The 23,756-nt window shown below is 38.9% G+C and overlaps 2 protein-coding genes across 5 annotated transcripts; both read right to left on the bottom strand.

Annotated features, from left to right (window-relative positions):
• Positions 1 to 1,607: 1,607 nt before the first annotated feature.
• Positions 1,608 to 5,762, bottom strand: LOC116320628. The gene is made up of 5 exons (XM_031740288.2): positions 5,589 to 5,762; positions 4,200 to 4,553; positions 3,530 to 3,919; positions 2,473 to 2,582; positions 1,608 to 2,020 (listed from the first exon to the last, which is right to left on the bottom strand). Exons 1-5 carry the CDS (start codon positions 5,647 to 5,649, stop codon positions 1,811 to 1,813), a joined length of 1,125 nt encoding a protein of 374 aa, XP_031596148.2. The 5' UTR covers positions 5,650 to 5,762; the 3' UTR covers positions 1,608 to 1,810.
• A 4,266-nt stretch (positions 5,763 to 10,028) lies between these two features.
• znf207b (zinc finger protein 207, b) lies at positions 10,029 to 16,195 on the bottom strand. Of its 4 annotated transcripts, none has more exons than XM_031740299.2 (10): positions 16,029 to 16,195; positions 15,417 to 15,543; positions 15,139 to 15,277; positions 14,809 to 14,991; positions 13,725 to 13,800; positions 13,534 to 13,613; positions 13,291 to 13,418; positions 11,674 to 11,919; positions 11,131 to 11,287; positions 10,029 to 10,811 (listed from the first exon to the last, which is right to left on the bottom strand). In XM_031740299.2, the coding sequence occupies exons 1-10, from the start codon at positions 16,067 to 16,069 to the stop codon at positions 10,660 to 10,662; spliced, it is 1,329 nt and encodes a 442-aa protein (XP_031596159.1). In that variant the 5' UTR covers positions 16,070 to 16,195; the 3' UTR covers positions 10,029 to 10,659. The 4 variants fall into 4 exon arrangements, with proteins under 4 accessions (XP_031596159.1, XP_031596168.1, XP_031596184.1 ...); XM_031740308.2 differs by having other exon boundaries at positions 13,291 to 13,415; XM_031740324.2 differs by having other exon boundaries at positions 13,291 to 13,415; positions 13,534 to 13,586.
• Between the last annotated feature and the right edge of the window lie 7,561 nt (positions 16,196 to 23,756).

The raw sequence follows: 23,756 nt of genomic DNA, 5'->3' as shown, positions 1-23,756 counted from the left end.
GTGTGCTTGCTTTGGGCCTAATTGGGTTACTGAGTTGAATGTTTAAACAGCCCACTGCTAAGCTTCTTAAAGTAGATAAGAGAGGATTCCACTTTAGTTGAGGTACATGTTTGTCTCTTTGCACTAAATGACCTGAGGCCATGCGGGGTTTTTCCCCTTCCTGGGCCTCATGGTGCCATGTGAACGCTTTCTGGAAGGGGAACTAGTCAAACATCAACACTGCCAATTGTGGTTTCTCCAGGAAACTTGACTAAGAGCTAATTTTGTTGTTAATGTTGTATGAAAAGGAAAAAGTTGAAGCAAAGCAAAGGATAGACATGGAATAAAGGATGGTAAATATGGAGATGCCACGAAGGAAGAAATGAGGAAAACCTCAGATGATTCAGTGGGTTCAGTATAATGAAAGTAGGATACTAGTGATCCACTGTGGAAACCCCCTAAAGCAGGGGTGTCGAACTCCAGGCCTCAAGGGCCGGTGTCCTGCAGGTTTTAGATCTCACCCTAGGTCAGGGGTCGGCAACCCGCGGCTCCGGAGCCGCATGCGGCTCTTTAGTCCTTATTTTGCGGCTCCGGGTGAAGAAGTATTTCGCTGAAGTGCATTTTATTTGTGTTTAGTTCTTTTTTTTTAACTTGTAGTTCTAAATTGGAAGATTATTGGGATTTTGAAATATAAAAATAAAATTATATCTTATTATTTTTTTCATCGCTCAAAATAAGCGTCACACTCGCGGAAGCCGGTGTACCCACCGAAACGCCGTGCATTTATCGAGACTTTCAACCCCAGGTAGGCCAATTATGGATCTTCGGATCCACATTATGTCGGCAGCTGTTCTCAACCGTGAACTATGTTAAAGACAAACACCGTTCATGCCTGACAGATGACAGCTTACAGTCCTGCGTAAAGATGAAAGCCCCGATTTGCAGACGCTGTGCGCAGAGGTTCGGGACCAGAAGTCTCAATGTAAACATACCACGGCGGACCCGACGATGTTTGCATGAACATGCTTTTCAGCATCTCTACGTATTTTATATTCTTTACATTATTTACATTTGATCTTTTACATTGTGTATGTCTATTGATTGTATTGTTTATTTTAATATTTGTGTACAGCGCTTTGTGACTGCCTGTCTGTGAAAAGCGCTTAATAAATAAACTTTACTTACTTACTTTAGATGTTCGCACAAAGGTAAAAAACAATATATACAGTGTTATCTTCATTTTAGATTTCAAAAAGTATTTGCCGCTCCCAGTGTTTTCTTTTGCGTGGAAACCGGGTCCAAGTGGCTCTTTGGGTGTTAAAGGTTGCAGACCCCTGCTCTAGGTCAACACAACTGAATCAAATGATTAGTTCATTACCAGGCTTCTGGAGAACTTCAAGACATGTTGAGGAGGTCATTTAACCATTTAAATCAGCCGTGTTGGATCAAGGACACATCTAAAACCTGCAAGACACCGGCCCTCGAGGCCTGGAGTTCGACACCTGTGCCCTAAAGGGTGATGGATGGACTCAACAAAAACAAGATGACAAATGTGATCTTTAAATACCCAATGAAATTCTGTCAACGTGCAGAAAAAACCTCCGCACGCACATCACGACAAACCAGCATTGAATTTCAAGATGGATTTTATTACAGCAGATCAATAAAATATTACAAAAGATGCACATAGCCAGAAAAATATTTACGCCAAACCAGAAAGTGAACTGACCCCCACCACCCAAGTTCATGCACAAATGTCCAACTGCAACATTTTCTTCTGTGTGCTAACTGGAGTTGCGAGTGTCTTGAAAAGCTGAGTTGACAAGTCGCTCTAGATTCTGACGCTGTTGAGAGCTGTTCTTGGAGTTTCATAGTGGTTCTCTGACGAGGATCTCTTCGCTGGGCTGTCTCTGTACTCGGAGCACCCCATTTCCTTAAGACGGAGAGGGGCCTCTTTTTGACTGGGAGACTTCATCTCCTCATAGATAGGCGCTGGACTATGTGACTTCGCATTGCGGCGTGCTTTGTGGCGTGCTTTGCCCTGACAATGGAGGAGAAGTCAAATAAAGAAAATCACAGAAGGGTAGAGACTTAACACACATTCTCAATTTCCTGTGTCAAAATCAAAGTCTGTCATTTTCTCTCAAGGCGACATCCTTAGTGGGAACTCTTAACCTGACTCTGACACGACCCTTGCTGTTTCTTGGAAAAAAAATAAAGGCCTATAATTTAAGCAAGTAATACAAATGTATTAAACTAAGAAGAAGAAGAGGGTTTTTGAAAGTGTTCTTCAGTGAACTTTAAGACAAACATGTTGATAACTGGCTGCACAAAGTTGTGAAACCAGTGTGGTTTCTGTGGTGAGCTGTAGATCAGGCATGATCTTAACAAACAGGTGCTGTTTGTGCTAATGCTTCAGTTAGATTTCACTCTCTTGCCCCTGTGTACGAGCATACTCAAGGTAGCACATTACAATCATAAAAAGACACTCACTTTACATAACACACATCCAGTGAGGAGCAGGAGGAGGAGGAGAACGCCCACAGCTGATGACAAAACGTACAGCAGAGAGGAGTAACTGGAGCAACCGCACCAATGACCACCTGTGGAGAAGCCGAAAGAGGAAGACGTGTTTAAAATGTGAAACTCCACACCATTCGCCTTCTTTCAACACGGGCACACACACACAATCAGAATCAGAAGTCACTTCCTTAGTTTTAAGCTGCAGTTCGAATAATATATCTCAAAAGGATATCAGATAGTGTGAAAACTTCTGTAAACTTTAGGATAAACAGCTCCAAAGATAAGAATAAAAAAATCCCCTAAATGTTCATAAATAGGCAAATAAAAAATCTTATCAAACATCTGGTAAGATTTGGTTTGCACATTAAAAGCAGGAGATATGCTAAACAGCACAATGACCTTTAAAACCTCAAAAACAAAGTGTACACGTCCCTAAACCTGCTGAAGATTAGAGGATATCTGTTTACAGAGGGGGAAATGTAGAACATCATGACACAAATCATTACAACTTTAAAATGAGACTTCATTAGAATAATAAAACAAAAAGCTTTCAATTGTTTCCGAATTGCAGATAAGATTAAAGGATATACTTCACACTACATTCAGAAACAACCCCTCCATACCAGATACCATCAAAGGAAATGAGTCAGAAATATTCCTGTTCACATCACTAGCGTTATCAGATTGATTTGGCGAGCACCTTATTAAACTTATCTCACATGCACAATATATTAATTTCTGCTATTGTCTTTGTGTTATCAGTTTTTCACATGCCTACAGAGAAAAAAAAGTGCAAAAGACATTGGAACATTGTTGATGTGAAACTAATACAGACCATAAGCTTTGCTGGCTGTAAAAGCCCCACAGCAACCCAGTGTTATTGATTACATCATCAGTGGCAGCTTTGTTAGTAAAAGCTAGAAATGTTCACAATTAGTATGGAAAAAAGTTTTTATTTCATCTTGAACAGCAAATGCCAGTCAGCTGAAGTCACCTGGTGAGAAACCCTCACTGTGACGTGACCCACCTTGTACAGAAATAAAGAATACACGTCTCCCTAGGCTGGTGCTGCTATCGGGTTGACCGTGCAGAAGCAGCTGGCAGCTGTACAAAGCACTGTCGTCTGGCTGCAGCTGCTGCAGGGTGAGGTTGTAGGCGATGCCGCCGGGGCTGGGCGCAGAGGACAACTGGACCCTCTCAACAGGGAACTGAGAGGAGGAGGAAGAACGGCTGCCGCTGTGGTGCTGCTTTGAGTTGTACAGCTGCTCTACAGGTCCCCGACCCTTCTGCCTCTTTAGAATCACCCCCTCCACGGCCAAGCCTTCCCCACGTTCGGGGAGGCAGGGGAGTACCGCTGAACCCCCAGCACATCTCTCTATCACGTGCTCTGGATAAGTGTCCACTGACTCAGGGACATCTCCAAAGGGAAAGGGAATAAAAATGATATAATGGAAATGATGCCACTAGTAAGGAGCAAGTTCCAAATCTATGTGCATGAGTCTGGCATGAAAGGAAAAAACAAACAACCAGAACTGCTCTGTTAACATTTTTAAGATGTTCGTGGCACTGCTGAGACGCCATGTTACGCATTTTACATCCCCAAAGAAAAAAAGATTCATCTTAGTACTGTAATAAGGTTTGGAAAGTGTAAGTGTAGTTTAACGCTAAACCTAAAATAAATCAAAAAGTACACTCACCAGCACCAACAAGGAGGAAGTATTCGGTCTTTGAGGGTATCTTTTCATCTGCAGAGGACGGATTTTCCACGACAAACTCGCAGTAGTAGCGGTCTGTGTCGTTGGCCTTCAGCTGAGAGATCGTGATATTCAGAGAATGAAAGCTCGGGTCTCCACTGACACTAATGCGGCTTTTGTCAGCAGAATTGCCAACTGTAAAATCTTCCTTGGTGTATTTAAACAGCACGTCTTTATTATTCAGCCAGGTGCGTTTCAGGTAGACTCCCCAGGGCGCTGGGTCCCTCTGTTCAATCTCACAGGGAAGAACGACAGATTCACCCTCATGCTGCTTCAAGAAGCGAATCTCACTGCGAGCTTTATCAAATTGACAAAAAAAGAAGCACATCACAAACAGAGAAGAACTAAACATAATTTATGCTTAGCCCAAATTTCCATAAACCTGGTGTATGCAAAATGTAAATACCAGCAATGAAGGTGTATGTGTGTGTATATGTATACAGACAGTATGCACCTAAAAAATGTTTCTAGCGAACAATAAACTCTTTAATGAGCCACTCTGTTGTACTACATGCAGAATGTGGTTTGGCGTTAATTTGTTGAAATAAGGAAGACGTTCACTGAAAAGGATGTTCTTCTCAAACCAAACGGTATTATGTGACAGATTTTCAGGTTACCAGTTCCCCCAACTGGCACCCTACGCCAAGATCACAAAGTGGTGAACCACTTCCCATCTTTACTTTTGAAAGAGTATGCCTCTGACTCATGATAGTATTGTATAACATAATTAGTTCCACCGCTCCTTTTTTTAAAGGCTTTAGCTGTTACATGTTAAAAATTCAAAATTTGTTCATAAGATTCTATCTCTACATTTTTTTCCGTTAAACGTATTGTTCAAATGATTTGCAAACCATTCTAGTCGCTTTTTACATTTCTATTTTAGATAAGCATTTTTTAAAGTGTTGGAAAAATAAAGATAATTTTCACGTATTTTCAAAACATTTCACGGGTAATTACTGCAGTGGAGGGCAACAAACATAGTAAATATGAAGAGTATTGTTTAGCAAAATGTAAAACAAATTGTATTTTTGAAGTCTAGATTACATTCTATCATTGTAAAAGACATTAGACTTGCCAAGTGACTAAATTTCAATTTCACACTATAACAAAAAGCAAGAAAAGTTCAAGAAATCTGACCAGACAATTTTCACAGATTTCCAGTCCACTCTTTTTTGCTTCTATCATTTTATCCACCAGCACTTCAAGTGACTTCAGATTCCTTTGCACAGAAATTACCCTAACCACTGTGCCACATGCACAATTCACACTGAAAGAAAACCCAGTGATCAAACCACCACCAGCCACCAGCCTGAGGAACACAACCAAACTTACCAAATCCAATCTGCGTGATGACTAGAGCCCACAAAAAAGCAAGGTATTGGATCCAAATCATCTTTCACATCACACACTTAAGATCTTGTGGGAAGCCACTGATGGAAACCATAACAGCAGAGATGCAAGTGTAAAAAACTGAATTTCAAGTGTGTCTTACAGTAAATGAAACCAAGAGGAACTCCATTAGCTCCACCTTCAAACCTCAAGACATGCACAAGAGGAAGCGCGAACAAATCAACATCACGACTGTTGGATCAGCTCCTCCTACAGCGATGAATTAAAGAATTTAACACCACAGCTGAAATAGAAAGTTTAGGATCATATTAAGTATTTGCTGAGCACTGGCTCTAAAGAAAGAAGCGGCATGTGCCCTCTTTTGCTTCAATTAACTTCAATAGCAGAGCTTCATTTGCATTAATTGGGTTTCACATGTTTCGGAAAAAAACTTTCCTCACATAGTATTTCTGTATGTCCCAGAGGAAATGATGTTGACGACTTGTCCGTGAACAGGATGTGTCTGCTTTTTGATGATAATTTGCATCATTGGAGAGAGACTATACAACAGGTCCGGTGCCTGAAGGGTGTAGAAAGGGTGCTAAAAAGATATTTCATTACTGAAAAATTAATCAAGAAACTCAAGAAAGTACTCTGAAAATATTCAGATCTCAAGTTTTTACTGAAGAATGTAACAGAGATTAAGATATATCCTTTTTTGGGCTTTTCACAGCTTCAGTACAAATAAACTTGGTCTCAGCTATAAGACAATTGGATCATTCTTCAATATTTGCGATTCTCCTTCTAACTACAGACAAAACTACAGAGTATTTCGTCAATCTAGATAAGAATCCTCATCATTTCTGACTTATGGGAAATTCCAGTTATCAAAACATTCATCATGCTGTTGTTCACATTCCAATTAGCAGATATAAGAAAAACAGAACAAATAGCACAGCTGATTATTCCAGCAGTGTAACATCATTTGAACGCATCAACAACTGAAGCATGGTAGAAAAAAGGAGTGCATTTCGTGCAACCTTCACCTACACTAACTAATTTCGTGCTCTAGTTTTGTATAAGGAAAACCACAATTAGGTATCAGAGGTGGCTTTATAGCATTTTTTTGAATACTGAGTCACAGTTTGAGAACTCGCTTTCTTATTCAACTGTTCTCTTTACTTCAATTGCTGAATGTGGATGCATTCAAATAGAAATCTAAGCAAAACTATTAAAGATGCTCTCGTGATACTTCTGCAAACTACTGGTGCAAGTCCACAGTTTTCATGCTTACAACCATAAATTAAGGTTTAATAAATGCATCACTAATTTCTCAGATGTTAACACACAGCCACAGGAAGAAAAACAAGGGGTTCATTAATACTGTGTTGTACACCAACTACTCGATGGCAGGTGAAACGAATACCTTCATGAAGCTTTTTCATTTCTACCTATGTGCAATAATGTGCTTTACTTTAGGAGCCTTTTCAAAACATTTAAGGTCACGTCACACAGAAGAGTTAAAAACAGTAAGAACAAGTCAAAACAAATTTGCATGTAAAATCACTATGAAAAGAGGATTCATGTGACAGGTGAGGAGCGGAAACAATGCACTATTTAACCGGAAGCCAACAGACCTGCTGAAGGACTAGTGTGACATGACTAACGGAAGGACTTGGAGGTCTAAATTTTATTTTATTTTAAAATGGGGATTAAAAAAAAAAAAGCCATATAGCTCATCTAGGTCATGATCCATTACATATCAGGTTATTGCAATGTGTGAAGTACAGGAAATAGATGTTAAATTTAGTAACTGATCGGCTTATTACACTAACTGAAATTAGATTCCACTGACAGTCAAGGTTTTCACTGTTTCACTATTATTTGACTGTTAATCAGCAATAAAGCCACAATTTTGATCTTAACTTGGGTTAACATGTATTTAGTGATCATGAAGTTTCACAAAAATCTGAGTAATACTCTGTGGCGGAGCAGTGACTTGTAGAGGGGCAGATAGTTTCTGAATGCCTACAAGCATGAACATGTGGATGTTATAAACCAGAACGTTTTTTTAAACCCGCTAAAGAAAACAAGTGTCAACAGAACATTTCAATTATTTTTATTAAATAAAAAAAATTGACATGTATTATTTCTGTACTTTATATGACAGCTTATATTTTAATATCTGAAGAGAGAAATAAAGCATCTGATACAGAAAACCGTTATGACATGAATAAGATGCACATGTTAGACTCATAGTTATGCACAAAGAACATATTCATCTGAAATCCAATAGCTTGGTCTAAACATGAGCCTGATGCTAAACCCACCCCCCAAAAAAACCACCCAAAAAGCTGAAAAAAAAAAAAAACAAACCAAAAAAAACACCTAACCAGTATCAATACTTTCACTTTACATATTACAGACATTAGCTCTTATGTCAGAATTTAAGAGTTAGTTCACCCAAGTTTAAAACAACCTTTCCCCTCAGCTCTCACCTGTGGTGTCCTGCTTTGCTTCTTTTTGGTTCAGATATTCTCGCTACAATTTTATGTTCAGGAAAAAATGTGATATTTTTTGGAGAACGTGTAAGACAGCAAGGAAAAGAAAAAATAAATTCAAGTTTAACCTAAATTTTACTGCTATATAAGACTAATCCTGAAATCACGGTGTTTTTACCAAAAACATTTCAGGGGAAATGCATATTATCATTTTACTTACTACAAGGAACAAAAACAGTGATGATGATTCTTGTGGCTGAAGGGAACTTCCCAGAGGAGGAGAACAATCACATTGGTGTGAAACATTTGACAGAAATTCCTTAATGTCAATGTGCAAAGTTAGTAAGATGCTGGAATTTACCTGGCAAGCACAAAAACTAAGAGCAATCGGGCTAGACACCACTTGCTAAATCAGGGTGAACTGACCCTTTAACAGAACCCCCAGTGAGCGATCACACTGCCGGCCCATCCCACGACTACTTACCATGCTTGTAATTTTCAAACCCAGACAGGACAAGAGACAAACTCCGTTCACATTTCAATGTCACTTAAGGCATAGCTCTTCTGACATCACACTAATGAGCCACAACCTTGAAACCACTCACAGATGAAGTGACACTAATCATCTTAAATCTGCTGCTGGGAGACGTGTAGTCCAAGTGTTCATGTGCTGTGGCTGATTGGTGTGAAATTTAATAATACAAGGCCTAACATCCACATGTAGAGGATGGAGCCACACTATAACATCACCAGGTACTTACTGAGTTTTAACTGACCTGTCATGCCAGCTGATTGGGTTTTAAGGCTGAAAAGCTGATATGGATGGGCTACAGACAAAAACAAATACAAAGCAGTAAGTGATATGGGCAGAGGAAACACTGTGCCACATCAAATACCTACAAGTACTTTTTTTTTTTTTTTTTTTTTTTTTTAAACTGCCATTTTTTGTCTTTAATCCATATATGCACTACCCTCAGATTTGCACACCTGTAGTGTCTGTTCTTTCACGGATTGCTTTATAGACAGCAACCTGTAACACAGGATAACCGCAGATGCCCGACAACTATGATACATCTAGGATTTAAAAGCATGAACAAAACCACGCAGCAACACAAGCCAGCACTGTGGTAAAGACCAGTCAAACAAAGCGCTTTTGAAAATCATAATAGGCGTTGATTTACTGTCATTTTAGAAATATAATGTTAAGTGGTCAGCAGTGGTCACAAGAAGACCCTCAGGTGTCTGAAATGTTCTTACATTTTATTTTTCCTATAGAAATGACAGTGCTAGTTACTCTAATATAAAACTGCAGGGAGAAAGACTGCAGAAATAATCACTGTCTGCAGTGTAGTGCTTAACACTATAATGAAGTCTAAAGTAAATAGCAAAGTCCTCATCTTAAAAAACATATGTTAAACTCAGAGCTGCTGCTGTTGGCTTTGTTTTGCTTTCCCTGTTCAATGCATAATAGAGAGATGACCATGACAGACACCAACATTATTAAAGCAGTCAACCGTGTGTGTGTGTGTAGGAGTTAATGGGTCAGAAATGAAACTTAGCTTTTCCTTCATTGCAGACTGTATAGCTTAATTTGCAGTTAATTCCATCATATCACAGGTACCATGCAGTATTTTGGAACAAAAAGTTAGCCAACATCTCAGTTTTTGGCTGGAAGTACACAAGCTTAAAGCGTGTGAAATCTTTATTATGCTTCTGAATTTATGTAAAGGATTTTTTTTTTTTTTTTTTTTTTTAATAATCAGTCTATTATTAAAGGCAATGATGGATGCACTCAACAAAAAACAGATGATGGCAAACTTAGTCTTTAAATACCTGATAAAAAATTCTGTCATTAAACAAATCCCTAAGCTGTGCAGAAAAACAAAAGACATCAGTACAAACCTTCATGACTCACCTCCACGCACGTCAGGACAAACCAGCATTGGATTTCAAGATGGATTTTATTACAACAGATTGATAAAACATTACAAAGGATGCATACAAGTAGACTTAGGACCAGGAAATATTTAAATCAAACCTGAAAAAAAGAATAAAACTAGAGCCTGATGAGTCATGGAGTTTATAGACTATGTAACTGGAACCAGTTTCTGAGACCCTCACCAACCAAGGTTGGGGACGAATGTCCAACAGCATCTAAGCATGCTGTGAGGGCCTCAATCATTCCACCCCAAAAAATAAACAAAAATAAGATTAAATGTTTACAAGAGAAACTTGCCTTTGTAAGGAGTTGGTACGTTCATGAAACTCCAGCAGCTTCAAAAGAAATATGAATCATTTAAACACACTTCACTTCTATGAACCTGAGTGAAACCTAAGGGGAAAAATATATCCTCACATGTAATTAGTTAACAACGTTATAGTTGTTAAAAACTTATGTGGTGTTTGGCTGTTTTCAAATAAAGATGTTACGTTAAATGTCCATGTGTTCTAACAAATATTTGTCTTCACCACCGTTGGTCTTTATGCTCTTTGCTTGCAGCTAGGTTTGAAAAAGCACAAGGGTGATAGAAAGGTGTTAACCTCAAACCTAATGTGCAGGTTGCTTTGCTGCTTCAGTAGCGTCCAGCCGGAGACATGACGGGAGGCCTCATACCCATGGGAGGGCCTCCCTGGTAAGGGGGCACCATGGGAGGCCCCTGCCCATATGGAGGCATTCCTCCAGGCATGTAGCCTGGCATGCCCTGAGGAGGGGCACCATACTGACCTACAGAGAGAAGAGCACGGAGTGTTTTAATGCTACTGTTCAAAAGGACATTTGATCTCACCTGCTGTGCACCATACACCTTCCTGTCCAAATCTCCAAAATTCAATTAATTATATTTTTAAAACAGCCAAATATACTTTGTTGTTGTTGTTTTTTAAAATTAAACACCTACTTGACAGAGACTGCTGAGAAAAAGCTAAGCTTTCAATGAAATGTGAACTAAAATGATCCACAGAGAGGTAATGAGCACAAGCTGGTAGAACAGTGAGTTACACAAAAAATGAGTTTGATAGAAAAGAGAAACAAAGAATTTTCTTACCATGTATGGGATGCCTCATGCCTGGCTGCTGTGGTGGCAAGCCTTGCTGTGGGGGCATTATACCACCCACAGCTGCCACTGGGGGAGCAGCCACATGGGCTTGACCAGGTCTTGGTGCAAGACGCTGGTAACGAGGAAGTTGGGCCTTCATCTCTTCCTGTTGGCAGGGACAACGCACAGAACAAACATTCAGACTAAAGAAACTCTGTTATGCCCCTTTACAGTACAAAAAAATGATGAGGAACTTAGTACCAATGTTGACGTGCCCTGATTTCAGACTGAGGATGTTCAAGTTCAGAATCATCCTTTAACATAACCACAAAAGAAGAACTACTAAGTAGTATTAAGGATGTGCAACCAAAGTGCTTTGCTTAAAACATATTCTGAATATATAGCTGAATTATGATCAAGATATACAGAATCAAGCTGGTGGTCAAATACTGCACCAGTCTATTATTGTCTATTGCCCAATGTGCTATTATAAATATGTATCAGTCATTACTTACTGTGAAAAGGGCAAAATAGAAAGCTCAAGCAACTTACCAGTGAGATATCCTCATCAGGGTGGATCAACTTACTAGTTGCACTCGTGGTGGTGAGGGTAGCAGGCTTACTGGTCACTGTGGCTGGGGGTTTGGCCACAGTGCTGCTAGAGGGATTAGAAGAAGTGGAAGAAGAAGAGACAGAGGGCTGGGTGTAGGCAGGGAATGTTGCTTTGGGTGGGTCAGTGGAGGCGGCCGTGCTGAGGGAACTTGAAGCTCCTGCGACTCCTGGAACAGTCTGCTGGGCCTGTGCAAAGACACCATACATATTATTAATTTAAAAAAAAAAAAAAAATCAGTCATAAGAGATACTATCTTAATTTTGCAAGATGCAAGAAGAGGAATGAAAAATAACCCCAAAATAAATTAATTAAAAAAATTACAGTGAAAAGATGACATCTCAACAACATTAAAAAAATTAAAAAGTTGACTAATCATTTCATTTAAGCTTTACATTTCAAAGCACTGTAATTTACAAGTGTATTCATGATTTGGTCACTCTGAAGCTTAAATACACAAATTACACATCATGATTTCAATAATCCCAATTTCCATTTCCATTTTATTTTGTCTCAACCACAGTGCAAATTTTGCATTAAATGAAGAAGAACTAGAAGTATCTATGGCACTTCAGATGGGAAGAACTCGGGTTAAGGGAGCAAAACAAAAATCTTGCAAAATCTGGTAAGTACTAATTGCATCATGCTCCTGAGGTTGAGAGCGCGTGGAAGATTCTAAATAAAGTTCATGTAAATCTCGTCTTAGGCCTATTTTAACTAAAGCGCATGCACACTAATGAAGCTCACAGACAAAACATGTCAGTTCTCGTCAGAGATGCTCATCCTGTGACACCAACATCATGGCCAGCATGGCTATTTTAGTGCACAAATAGACTTATGAAGCAAATATGGTTAGTATCCAGCCATGTTTACGTTTGCAAATTAAGAATTTACAGGCAGTGTTAAGAAATATTCAACATGCAGCTGCCACAGTGCACAGAATGCTGTCTGTGAGCATACTTGTAGCATGTTAGGAAAGGGAGGCTGGGGAGGCGCAGACTGAGGGTCTGCAGATGGAGAGGAGACAGCTGCTGTGCTGCTGTGAACACCAGAGCCCATCTGCAGCATGGTGGAAAGGAAACCACAGCGTTGGCATGTAACATGTCTACAAATTTATTTATTTTTTTAAATCTGAATTTGAGAAACCTTTACAACATACCTTAAACGAGGTTAGAAAAGGGAAGTGACACATCAGAAATAAGAACTAATGGGAAATAAAATAGGAGGGTTTTTTTCCCCCCCAGGTATACAAGACTACTTTCTAACCAGCTTTTCTGAGTGGGGTTTTAGTTATGTTTCACTTCTGACCATTTGTTTATCAAATCAACCAGAAATGTACCAAATATGAGCAAGGTGACACAGATTCCGTGCTGAAATTTTAAGCCTGGAAAAACCCTGTTATGTACACAACGTCATCATAAAACACCTTGTTGATGGTATAATTCCAGATAAAGTAAACTACATTAACAACATGACACCTAAGAAAACGATAACATATCTTTGAGGCAAATGTCTAAGAAGTCACTGCATGTGTGTTAGTGGGGTTACACAATGCCCACCTGTGCTGCACTGGGGAAGAGTGGTTTGGTGACAGCGGGCTGGGCCGCTGGTGCTGCTGGTCGAGTGACTGCAGGGGCTGGGGCCATGTGAGGAATTCCTGGCCTTGGGGGTATGTGAGGTGGGACTGCTGTAGGATGAACCGGAACCAGAATTAGAAATGTTTACATCATTACATTTGTCAAATTTAGTTCTTTGTGTAATATAATTGCAATGGTTGTTTTTGAAATGCAAGCACAACTCACCCGGAGGTATCCCTGGCATCATTGGGGGCATCATCCCTCCCATTGGCATCATACTGCAAAAATTGGACACACTGATCTGACTGAACCAGAGTAAAACTGCATTTCAGTTAGCTCCATGATTGTATTATCCATACAGAAAAAACACTGGATAGTAAAGTTACTATTAAATTAAAAGTTAGTAAATGAATTACCCTGGTGGCATTCCAGGCATTGCAGGAGGCATGCCATGCATCATGGGAGGAACACCAGGCATCATAGGAGGCATTCCTGTAACAACGGGTTAGAGAAGATTTATTTAGCAATAACTCATCACGCCACACAAACAACCAAACAAGTAGGCAAATAAACACAGCAAAAGGATACACAAACTAGATCTTTACAGGCTCCATTTAGTTACTTGAAATCATTTCAGTCATATATTTAGATATTTGTGGCAAAACACTGAACGAGTGCGTTAAAAGTATACATGACAGATCATCTATACTAGAGTTAAAATAGATACAACCGCGGAACAAAAATTATTTGTTGGTGCTCTCTGGTGGACAAACTGCATTAATACTGTCAACTTTTCAAGAAGGTAGCTAAAAAATTGCAAAAATACTAAGATATATACTGAGGTAGATATATAGCCTCAGTCTGCCCCAGGGCAGCTGTGGCTACAACCGTAGCTTGCCTCCACCAGTGTATGAATGTGAGCGTGAATGAATAATGGCATTGTAAAGCGCTTTGGGTGCCTTGAAAAGCGCTATATAAATCCAATCCATCATTATTATGAGGTGGATTTGTTGGTCAATTACAGGTCATGCGTGCCCGAAAATTACACTAATTATCTGAGATTGTAAATTAATTTTGAGACACATCCAGCAGTAATGTGTTATGTAATGTGCTACAGAAATCAAATTCCATGTCTCCTTAAATGCAGCTGTGATTCAGCAGTAAAATCCATCTAGCAAAAATATTTAAAAATATCATTAATTTGTGGATGCTAGATAGCCTACCATTAGAATTACAATTCAACTGGAAAGAAAAAGAATACATTTAAACTGAAATAAACCTGGAATGAACTTGAACTTCTATCGACTGGCAAAAGGAAATGAAAAGGATGTGAAGAATGGAGGCATGAGAAAACTACTCCAAAACAATTCAACACTATAACGATTTTAATTAAAAAGCAAAATTGCAACTGGAATTAAAATTTGATCAGCTGCTCAGCCCTTTTCATATGTGTGGTTGATTCATAGATTGTTAAGTTTGTAAAAAATAAAAAATCCTTGCCTTGATACCCTGCAGGAGGAATCACTGGTCCACCAGCCACAGGAGGGATCCCAGGTTGTGCCATTGGACCAGCATAGCCTGCCTGGGCCTGGACCACAGCGACCTGCTGAGCTGACGGTCCAGCTTCATCATCATCAGACTCATCAGAGTCATCCTGATTGTTTGACTTCTTCTTTTGACTCTCTGAAAACAGAAAATGTTGACACCTAAGCAAAATCTTATGTAACCCATACTATTAGATTACTAAGACTCATGCATCATATTACAAACCCTATAATATAAATCAGGTTTTAGTCAACATAAGTACAACCCTTGCATAGGTGAACAAACCTTGTGATTTCTGTTCTAACGTTCGCCTTCGTTCCTGCATGTCTTTATCTGGAATTCCCTCCATGCCATAGATTTCCAGCTCGATGTCTGTTCTTCCTGGAATTGCATTTGGTACGCTGTCAATCGTCTCTTTGTGCACCTGAAAAATATGCAAAATGAGCCACCACAAACTCGAATAAATAGTCGAGTACCTATAACCAATGGGGTTTTTTAAAAAACAAAAAAAACAAAAGATGTTACAATTATAAATAAGGTTATTAATAATTAAAAACCCATACCTGCATGCAATGAATAGCCAAGCCAGGGCCAGTGTACAACTTCTTGTGGCAAATGTGGCATTTAAAATGTTTTGCCTTTTGATGCTGAATGAGGATCTTTTCATCGTCGAAGTCTCGATTACAGTACCTGGAAACTGAAGTTAAGGACTGCCCAGTAACACTGTACAAGATCAAAATTCAGCAACCATACAAGACGGCAAAATAACATAAGAACTGCTTAAAATAACCATCACTCTCAACGACTAAGTAGCGCAAATCGTCTGGTTACACAAGTCTAAAGACCGATCAGCCCTGAAGATTGATTCATAAACGAAGCTAAATGCTAACAGAGCCGTTAATATCCAAGGTATTATTCGCTTCCTATAACCAGCACCACGAACCCAAACTCTACTAAAAATGAAATACATTCGATTCAGAGTATTTTACAGCTTTAAAAAGATTTCATTAAGTAAAACTCAACCAGCAAAACTGTTAAGTTCGTGAGGGCCAGTCGCTAAGCTAACGCAAGCTTTAGGGCGTCAAGAGGCTAGTTTGGGCCTTCCCTTTGTCGAGCTAACATGTAGCCCCTCGTCTTCCCACGGCGGCATTTTGTCGTCGAAACAAAAAGGATACCAGCACCATGGCTTCATCTGCTTCTTCTTTTTTCGCCCCATTTTATGAAATACTGGAAAACCGGTATCAAAACTCTAAACACTTGTCTTATTATCTGTTTGAGAACAGCATGCTGTAATCCCGTGACGAGGCCGAAAATGGCGCTTCAATGGAGGAAGTTGTAACGAACGTATTCTCGCGCGAATACAAAATTAGCGTCACAGACACGTCCAGAGGTTCAAAACAGGAAGCACGGTAGGCAGGTTAGCAGACAGGTGAAGTAAATAACTGATTTCACTGCAGTGCAATGTTCTGGCGAACCTCGGGTGCTGAATAGCACTTGGAGACATAAAATGAAGTGTCTCATTCCATCATTCCTTTATGGCAAAAACACTCCCCGATAGACAGAGCTCCCAAAGCCAGCTCGGCATGCAACATGCATGTTTTGATCATGGCCAACACATTCATGTCTCACGAAAACGTTCATGATTTACGAAGTCTTAAAACAAGAATAGTAGCAGATTTGGGCTGATAGTCAGTGATGACTTATTTGGAACTTAACTTACAGGACGATTTTTCTCTTTAGATATTATTTATTCTAATAGATCAGTTTACTGAAATAACTGCTAACATTTTCTTGTTTTGCTATATCCATTGTTAGAAGCGTTTATCCACCAAGATATTTAGAAGCTTTATGGACACTTAAACATAATTCATGATTGACTGGCAACTGTAACCCAATAAATGTGCAAACATCTACTTTCACCAGCAAGATGGACTAAAGTTATCATTATGATGGGTATTACGTGTTTTATAATATATTTTTTAACAAGATTAAAAACAAGAAGTAATGAAATAGGTGCATGGGCACAGATTACAGCAGGGGGATTATATAATCAATAAATAGCTGCCACATTGTCCATATTTTTCTTTTAACTAGTGTTGAATTTTTTCTAGTTGCGTGGAGTTGAGAGAACTAGGTGTAAAAACTACAGTTTTGTCGATAACAAAACTGGCTTTTGTACGCCGCTTTTGCATCTGAGGGTGGTTTTTGTTTAAAAAATGGTTTTACATTAATGTAATTTAATATACTTATATTAATATATTGGCTTTATACTTAATATAAAGCAAAGATTCTCCAAGGTCTGTGGGACTATTTTGATGTAGTTCTAAAGTTTTGTCACAGGATGGTGGTGTTTTCTGCTGCATAAAATGCAGTCACTCCAGTAAAACCCATCCAGAATCCAAAAAATGCTTTATCCTCAGGATTATGTTCACGTAGCCAGACAGCTAAATATCTATACATTTTTCTATTAAGTTGTTGCAATGCCAGGTTTATTTACAGTTAGGTCCATATATATTTGGACACAATACAATTACAATTATTGTTATATAATGGACATGGGCATAATGTGTAGAGCTTTCGTTTGAGGGTATCCACATTCAAATTGGATGAAGGGTTTAGGAGTTTCAGCTCCTTAACATGTGCCACCCTCTTTTTAAAGGGACCAAAAGTAATTGGACTAATTGGCCCATGTATTCCATGGGCAGGTGTGGGCATTCCTTCATTATGCCATTAATGTGGTGCTTGCATTTGGAAGATTTTGCTGTGAACAGACAATATGCAGTCAAAGGAGCTCTCCATGCAGGTGACAAAAGCCTTCCTTAAACCTCGAACACAGAAAAAACCATCAGAGAAAGACAACAGTGGTGGATGATCAACAAAAGTCAACCAAGTGAACAACATTCAGAAGGTATCAATATCCAAGTCCACCATAAAGAGAAGACTACATGAAAGTAAATACAGAGGGTTCACTGGAAGGTGCAAGCCACTCCTAAGCCATAAAAAAACAACAACAACATAGTCCTGGAAAAACATTTTTTTGACAGATGAATCCAAAATCAACCTCTACCAGAATGATGGCAAAAAAGTATGGAGAAGGCATGGAACAGCTCATGATCCAAAGCATACCACATCATCTGTAAAAAATGGTGGAGGCAGTGTTGTGGGTTGGGCATGCATGGCTTCCAGTGGTACTCTGACACTAGTTTATATTGATCATGTGACACAGGACAAAAACAGTTGAATGAATTCTGAGGTGTTCAGAGACACGTACAAAGACATGCTCAAAGCTTAGCTCCAGCTAAATGCAGTCAAATTGATTGGGTGTCATAATACAGATGGACAATGACCCAAAACATATAGCCAAAGCAACCCAGGAGTTTATTAAAGCAAAGAAGTGGAATATTCTTCAATGGCCAAGCCAGTCCCCTGATCTTAACCCAATTGAGCTGCATTTCACTTGATAAAGACTAAACTTCAGACAGAAAGGCCCACAAACAAGCTGCTGCAGTAAAGGCCTGGCAGAGCATTAAATTGGAGGAAACCCAGCATCTGGTGATGTCCATGAGTTCAAGACGTCAGGCTGTCATTGCCAGCAATCTCTTATTCAACCCACTGAATTAAAGCTGAAAGTCTGCACTTCAACTGCATCTGAGTGGTTTTGTTTAAAATTCTTTGGGGTAATGTGCAGAACCAAAATTATAAATAAAATGTTTTCTCTGTCCAAATATATATGGACCTAACTGCATTTACTAGGTAAAAGGGAAAGTGGGGTTTAAGAAGGGAGACTTACTTTTCTGTCTTTATGCTTTCCTCCTTCTTTTCTTTTATATCTCTCCTTATTTTTTGTTCTGTCTCTCCCCTTCTTTTTCTCTTGTAGTATTCCTATTATTTTGCTCTTTCTTCAACTGTTTTCACTTTATGTTCATGCTTTCTTAATCTCTTGTTTCTCTACTACTTCCATCTCTAGCCTTCTCCCTTTTCATCTCGGCTTTGCCTTCGTCAGTTTTTAAGGTAAGCTCATAAAAAGACACACAAAGCATTTTATTTTCATTTTGAAAAGAAAAAAATCCTACAATCCATCATATTATCATGTAACTCAAACGATTAGGTAAAATGGCATTAGCTCAGCGTTTTGCATGGCTCGTGAGCCTGATCTCCTCCTCCAGCTTTCTCACCATGTTGACAAACTCCTCACCATGGAAAGCCGCTTCTCTTTATTGTCTCTTCTCTGTTTCTGAAGCTTTTTCGCTTTCTTTCTTTCTTTTGAAGCAGGTCTCCCTTGCTGCCAGCTCACATCTGAGACAGTCCTCCAGAGCTTTGAAATTTTTCTGGCATTCTGTTTTGCTCTGGTGGTGTTTCGGCTTAATTGTTTTCAGCTTGGCCAAATGTTTTCCTACCAGTGCCATCATTTCAAGTTTGAAATTTCAGCTGTCTTGGATGAAGTTTTTCCACAGTGTTCCTACAGAGTTTTAAACTCAATGGTCACCCCCCCCCCCCCCCGCCAGCTTTGCTGTTGTGTTTAGTGTAGGGCTGCCACAAACGATTATTTTGATAGTCGACTAGTCACCGATTATTTTTGCGATTAGTCGACTAATCGGATCATGCATCCATTGGACGTAAAACGTACAGCTTATTGCACCAGCAGCATCTGCTCTTATATAACATTAGCTTACAGTTTTAAGTGTTTAGGGTATGTGCTAACTAAAAATAAAGACAAGATGATAGTTTATTAAATTTAATGAGATTTACAGATTGTTTCGGTAAAGTTTAATAAACTCCTTGCTATCTAAAATATAACGGGACACCGGAGTATATTCTCGAACATCTCACACTTCTGATAATCAGTTGTCTGCTTGACGTTTATTCAGTCGTGTATAAACTATAACTTTAATCTCAGCCAAACCGATTTACTCAGGAACAAATAAAATACTCAAAAAAAGGCCAAACAATAACATTTTTAAGTTATCTAACTGACTTATATATGTTTAACCTGAGTAGCGAAAGACAGTGGTGGGTTTGAAAACGATTTGCCGGGAGTCCGGTGTTCTCACGGGCTCTAGTGAGCCTTGCCCCGGCTAGCTATCGAGCTAGTGGGTAACAGACGTCTCCGAAAACGTCGGAGCGCTTTTGAAAATATGCAGTGTCTTGATAAACTGAGCAAATATTTGAGGTTTACACAGCTACATTCTCGCCTGAAAATATGTTAAACGTTTATTTTGTGACCCAGAAAGATTAATAAGAGTAATATTAAACTAACTAGCTGCCGCCATTGTTGAAAACTGAGCAGGGCCGCGCTATGAATTCTGGGACACTGCTGCTTCTTCTTCTTCGAGTGTAACGGAAGCTGGCATCCTTGTACATGCAGTGCTGCCATCTTCTGTTTCAGTCCGTTATTACACTCTTAAATCCTACTACTTATTCCCGCGTCTTTTGTGATCTTACAAAGCTTCAAACGATGCGTCGACTATTAAATCAGTCGTCGACGATTTTGATAGTCGACGTAATCGTGACTAGTCGACTAATCGTGGCAGCCCTAGTTTAGTGACAGCTTCACCTCATTGCCTTGTTTGCACTCTGTCGCTTGGTGTTTTTTGACCTTCTCACTCTCACTCTGCTGGATGCTCAGATTTTCTTTTAAGGTCCAGGCTTACTTCTCCTTTTCTTTCAGTTTTCTGTCTGTCTCCTCGCACATAGTGTCACACTGTTTTTGACTGCTTTTACAAAGCTGTCCAAGTCCTGTCTGCCCATTAAAAGTGTTGACACTTTCTTGAGCTCCTTTCCAGCAAATACCTCCCCACACAGCAGCATTTTTTTCTCCTGTCAGCTTCTTGGATTTTTTTTTGCTGTTGTTTTTTGTCTTTTTAAGTCCAAAAGGGTTTGTAGCAAGATGTGCCGCATTTTGCTGGGGTATGTGCATGCGGGTATGCGATTTCCTTAGCCTAAAAAGTTCAAAAACAAAGTAAAAATACATGTTCACAGTTAAATACAATAAAACTATTTACATTTTGATGAGACCTGAGAAAAATCTGTGAACTATGAATGAATATGAACTTTTAGCCAGTTAAACATTCATCACTTCTCTTATAAATAATTTATAAAAGTTAATTATCACAAGAGTTTACTTACATGCGCAAAAGACAGAGGATTTAATGTTAGAGAAATTTTCCATCATTCACTGATTTTTCCACTTTCAGTCCAGTCGCCAACAGTGTCTTCAGCCCTTCGGATTCAAAATGTAATGTCATGTCATGTATTTGATATTTGTCTGAATTTCCAACTTAGTTACAACTAAAAATATATTTTGCGAGGTCACAGTGACCATTAAATCTGAACACATATTATGGGCGCAGCGGATTTTTGTCCCAGATGTAATAAATTCCCTCCAAGGCATCCTGATAGATCACATTTACAAGAAATTGACAGATGTAGAGTTTTGACCAGTGAAGCTGGAAGCTCAAGTAACACTGATAGATGAAACAGAACGGAGCACAACTTGTTTTGTCCACTAGGTGGCGATAGTACTTCAAGAACAGCACATGGGGGGTTTCAGACTGTGGAAACTGGGTGGAAAGGCTTTCCAGAACAGCTGTTAGTAATGGTTTATATATACATTTCATTAGAAAACTCTCTCATTAGAAAATGTTCGATGTACTCTATCTGTACCAACATACAGTGTCAATGATGCTTATGGTCCATTACAATTTAGAGCCAAATATACATATATTTGAGAGGTTTAGTAACCGTTAGGTAATCAACCCAAACACAGGAAAATAAGGTGTAACAACATTGACAATTTTAATGTATTACAATACCCAGTATTTAAAATCAAGTCCAGACTGACCCACTGCAATGTAATAGTGATATTTTTTATCACCTCTCATTACTTTTGGTCCTTTAAGTGTACTTTGTACTTGTCTCTGTGTGCACCTTCATGTTTAAACAAGGATAAATGAGTAACAAGTGTTTCTCTCAGCAGGCTGCATAAATGTTGAGATGCAACAAATGTTTCCAGACAGATTTTCCTTTCCTGCGGCCTCTCGTTTTCTTCATCAAGGTGAATGATTACCTCTGAAAGGGAAGATTTATGAAGGGGAAACACAACTGAGGCGGCTTTCCTTGGCTGCATAATGAATTTTTCATTGTAGGCCTTCAAAACTGCTACTCCATGGTTGTACTGGCTAGACAGAGAAGATGTTCAGTGACAGCTTAAGGGGTCCCTTCTCTGAATGAATTATAGCGGATTCTTGTATTCTCACACATTTCATTGATCACTCTGACATCTGCTTTTTTTCCACAAAGGCTCTTACCCAAGCTCTCTACTCTCTGTATGGCCCTATAATCGCTCCCTCCAACTTTTAAGTTTACATTTTACAGGTAATCCTGTTTTAAAGCTGCTTAGTTTGGGCACTTTTTTCTTTGATATTGGACAATATCTTCTGTCCTTCCTTCCTTAGTACTGAATCAACCGACAATAATGTTTCCCAAAAAAGTTGTTCAAATACAATCATCATAGGAATGAATGCCATGGTAATTTTTAATAATTTTTAATAATTTATTTGAACTGTTCTTTTCCCAGGGTGGAATAAATTATAGATAGATAGATACATTTGTACCAAACTCACATCAAAACTGGTTTTGTAATGGATAGAGCAGTCCAGCATTAATCTTTGACCACAACCCTATTGAAAATTTGTGATCTGTGCTTTAAAGCCAGGACTGTGTCAGGAAACCATCCAGTTTAAATGAACTCTACCAGTTCTGCCAACAGGGTGGTCAGATATCCAGCCAGGTGGAGATTAGGTGGACATTTAACCAAATGTTAGTGGGGATGTATGTATACCTTTGACCATGTGTTGATTGAAAATCCAAAATAATTTCAAATTTGTGCACCCAGGCCTTCCATGCTCCACAAAAAACTCAACTGTGAAGAAAGAGTAGTTCAAAGGAATCATTAAAAGCCCAAAATTACAATATATTCATGCCCATGATGGGTGTGCATGTATGTAAATGTCTGGCTACAACTGTAAGAACTACAGTGATGTCATTTAAAAGCTTGTATTTGTTTGAATATAACATAAATAATAATATTGAAACATACATTTATATAATTTCATTAATTGCTCAGTTTGAATTTGATGCCAGTAAAATGTTTCGGAAACAAAAACGTCACAGGGCAGTGACGTTCCTTAATTTGTTACATCACTGCTTCTTTTAACAGACTTTAAATGTTTGGGAACTTTGAAAACCACTTGCTGAATTTTTGAAAGCCAAATGTTTTCCCATTCCTACTGAACAGCTGTTCAACACTTCAGGGCCTCTTTGTTGTAATTTTTATTTCATAATGTGTGCAGTGAAGCTCCTCTTCATTACTTCACAAAACAACATTTGCTCATGGGTAATTTGTACACATTGTACAGATAAATGATTACACACACACACACGCAAAGATTGAGGTTATGGTGTTTTATTGATTAGTGGGGGGTTTTCTGGTGCGTTTCCTTGTTGGCAGCCTCCCAGCAAGATTCAATTGGAAATCTTGGTTATGCCAAATAAACAAAATAATTTTAACTGATGTCGCTGAAGTGAAATAAAGGATAGAAGTTAATGAGTGCAATAACTAACCCTTTTATCTGTGCTTCCTTTCCCTGGTGTAAGTATACAAGTATAATGGTTTTCTATTTAAATAAAGTTCACAATATTTGTAAATTTATCTAGTATTAATAAAGTTCAATATTAGTAATCTGATTGTGTAATCCATTAGTTTAGCTGAGTTTTTATTAGCAGTCCACAGAAGTTCAGCCAGTTCACATCAGAGGATGCTAAACCCACATGCCACCTCAGATCAGTAGTGCGGTTTTCTTAGTGCAGTGGTTTGTGATGTTTGTCTAAAAAGGCTCTATAGA

This window comes from Oreochromis aureus, linkage group 6, assembly GCF_013358895.1.
Source record: "Oreochromis aureus strain Israel breed Guangdong linkage group 6, ZZ_aureus, whole genome shotgun sequence".
Classification (NCBI taxonomy): Eukaryota; Metazoa; Chordata; class Actinopteri; order Cichliformes; family Cichlidae; genus Oreochromis; species Oreochromis aureus.
The sequence above is the reverse complement of the archived record's forward strand: the minus strand, read 5'-3'. Positions and strand labels throughout refer to the sequence as shown.

Bases quoted from the DNA above. Each gene is read 5' to 3' on its own strand.
- LOC116320628 (XM_031740288.2), bottom strand. From the start codon at position 5,649: ATGATTTGGATCCAATACCTTGCTTTTTTGTGGGCTCTAGTCATCACG. The intron at 3,920-4,199 runs GTGAGTGTACTT...TTCCCTTTGGAG, and splicing joins CTTCCTCCTTGTTGGTGCTG to ATGTCCCTGAGTCAGTGGAC. The intron at 2,021-2,472 runs GTGAGTGTCTTT...CTCCATTGTCAG, and splicing joins CTGGATGTGTGTTATGTAAA to GGCAAAGCACGCCACAAAGC.
- znf207b (XM_031740299.2), bottom strand. From the start codon at position 16,069: ATGGGGCGAAAAAAGAAGAAGCAGATGAAGCCATGGTGCTG. The intron at 13,801-14,808 runs GCAAGGATTTTT...CCGTTGTTACAG, and splicing joins TCCTCCTGCAGGGTATCAAG to GAATGCCTCCTATGATGCCT. The intron at 13,614-13,724 runs GTAATTCATTTA...ACTCTGGTTCAG, and splicing joins ATGCCTGGAATGCCACCAGG to TCAGATCAGTGTGTCCAATT.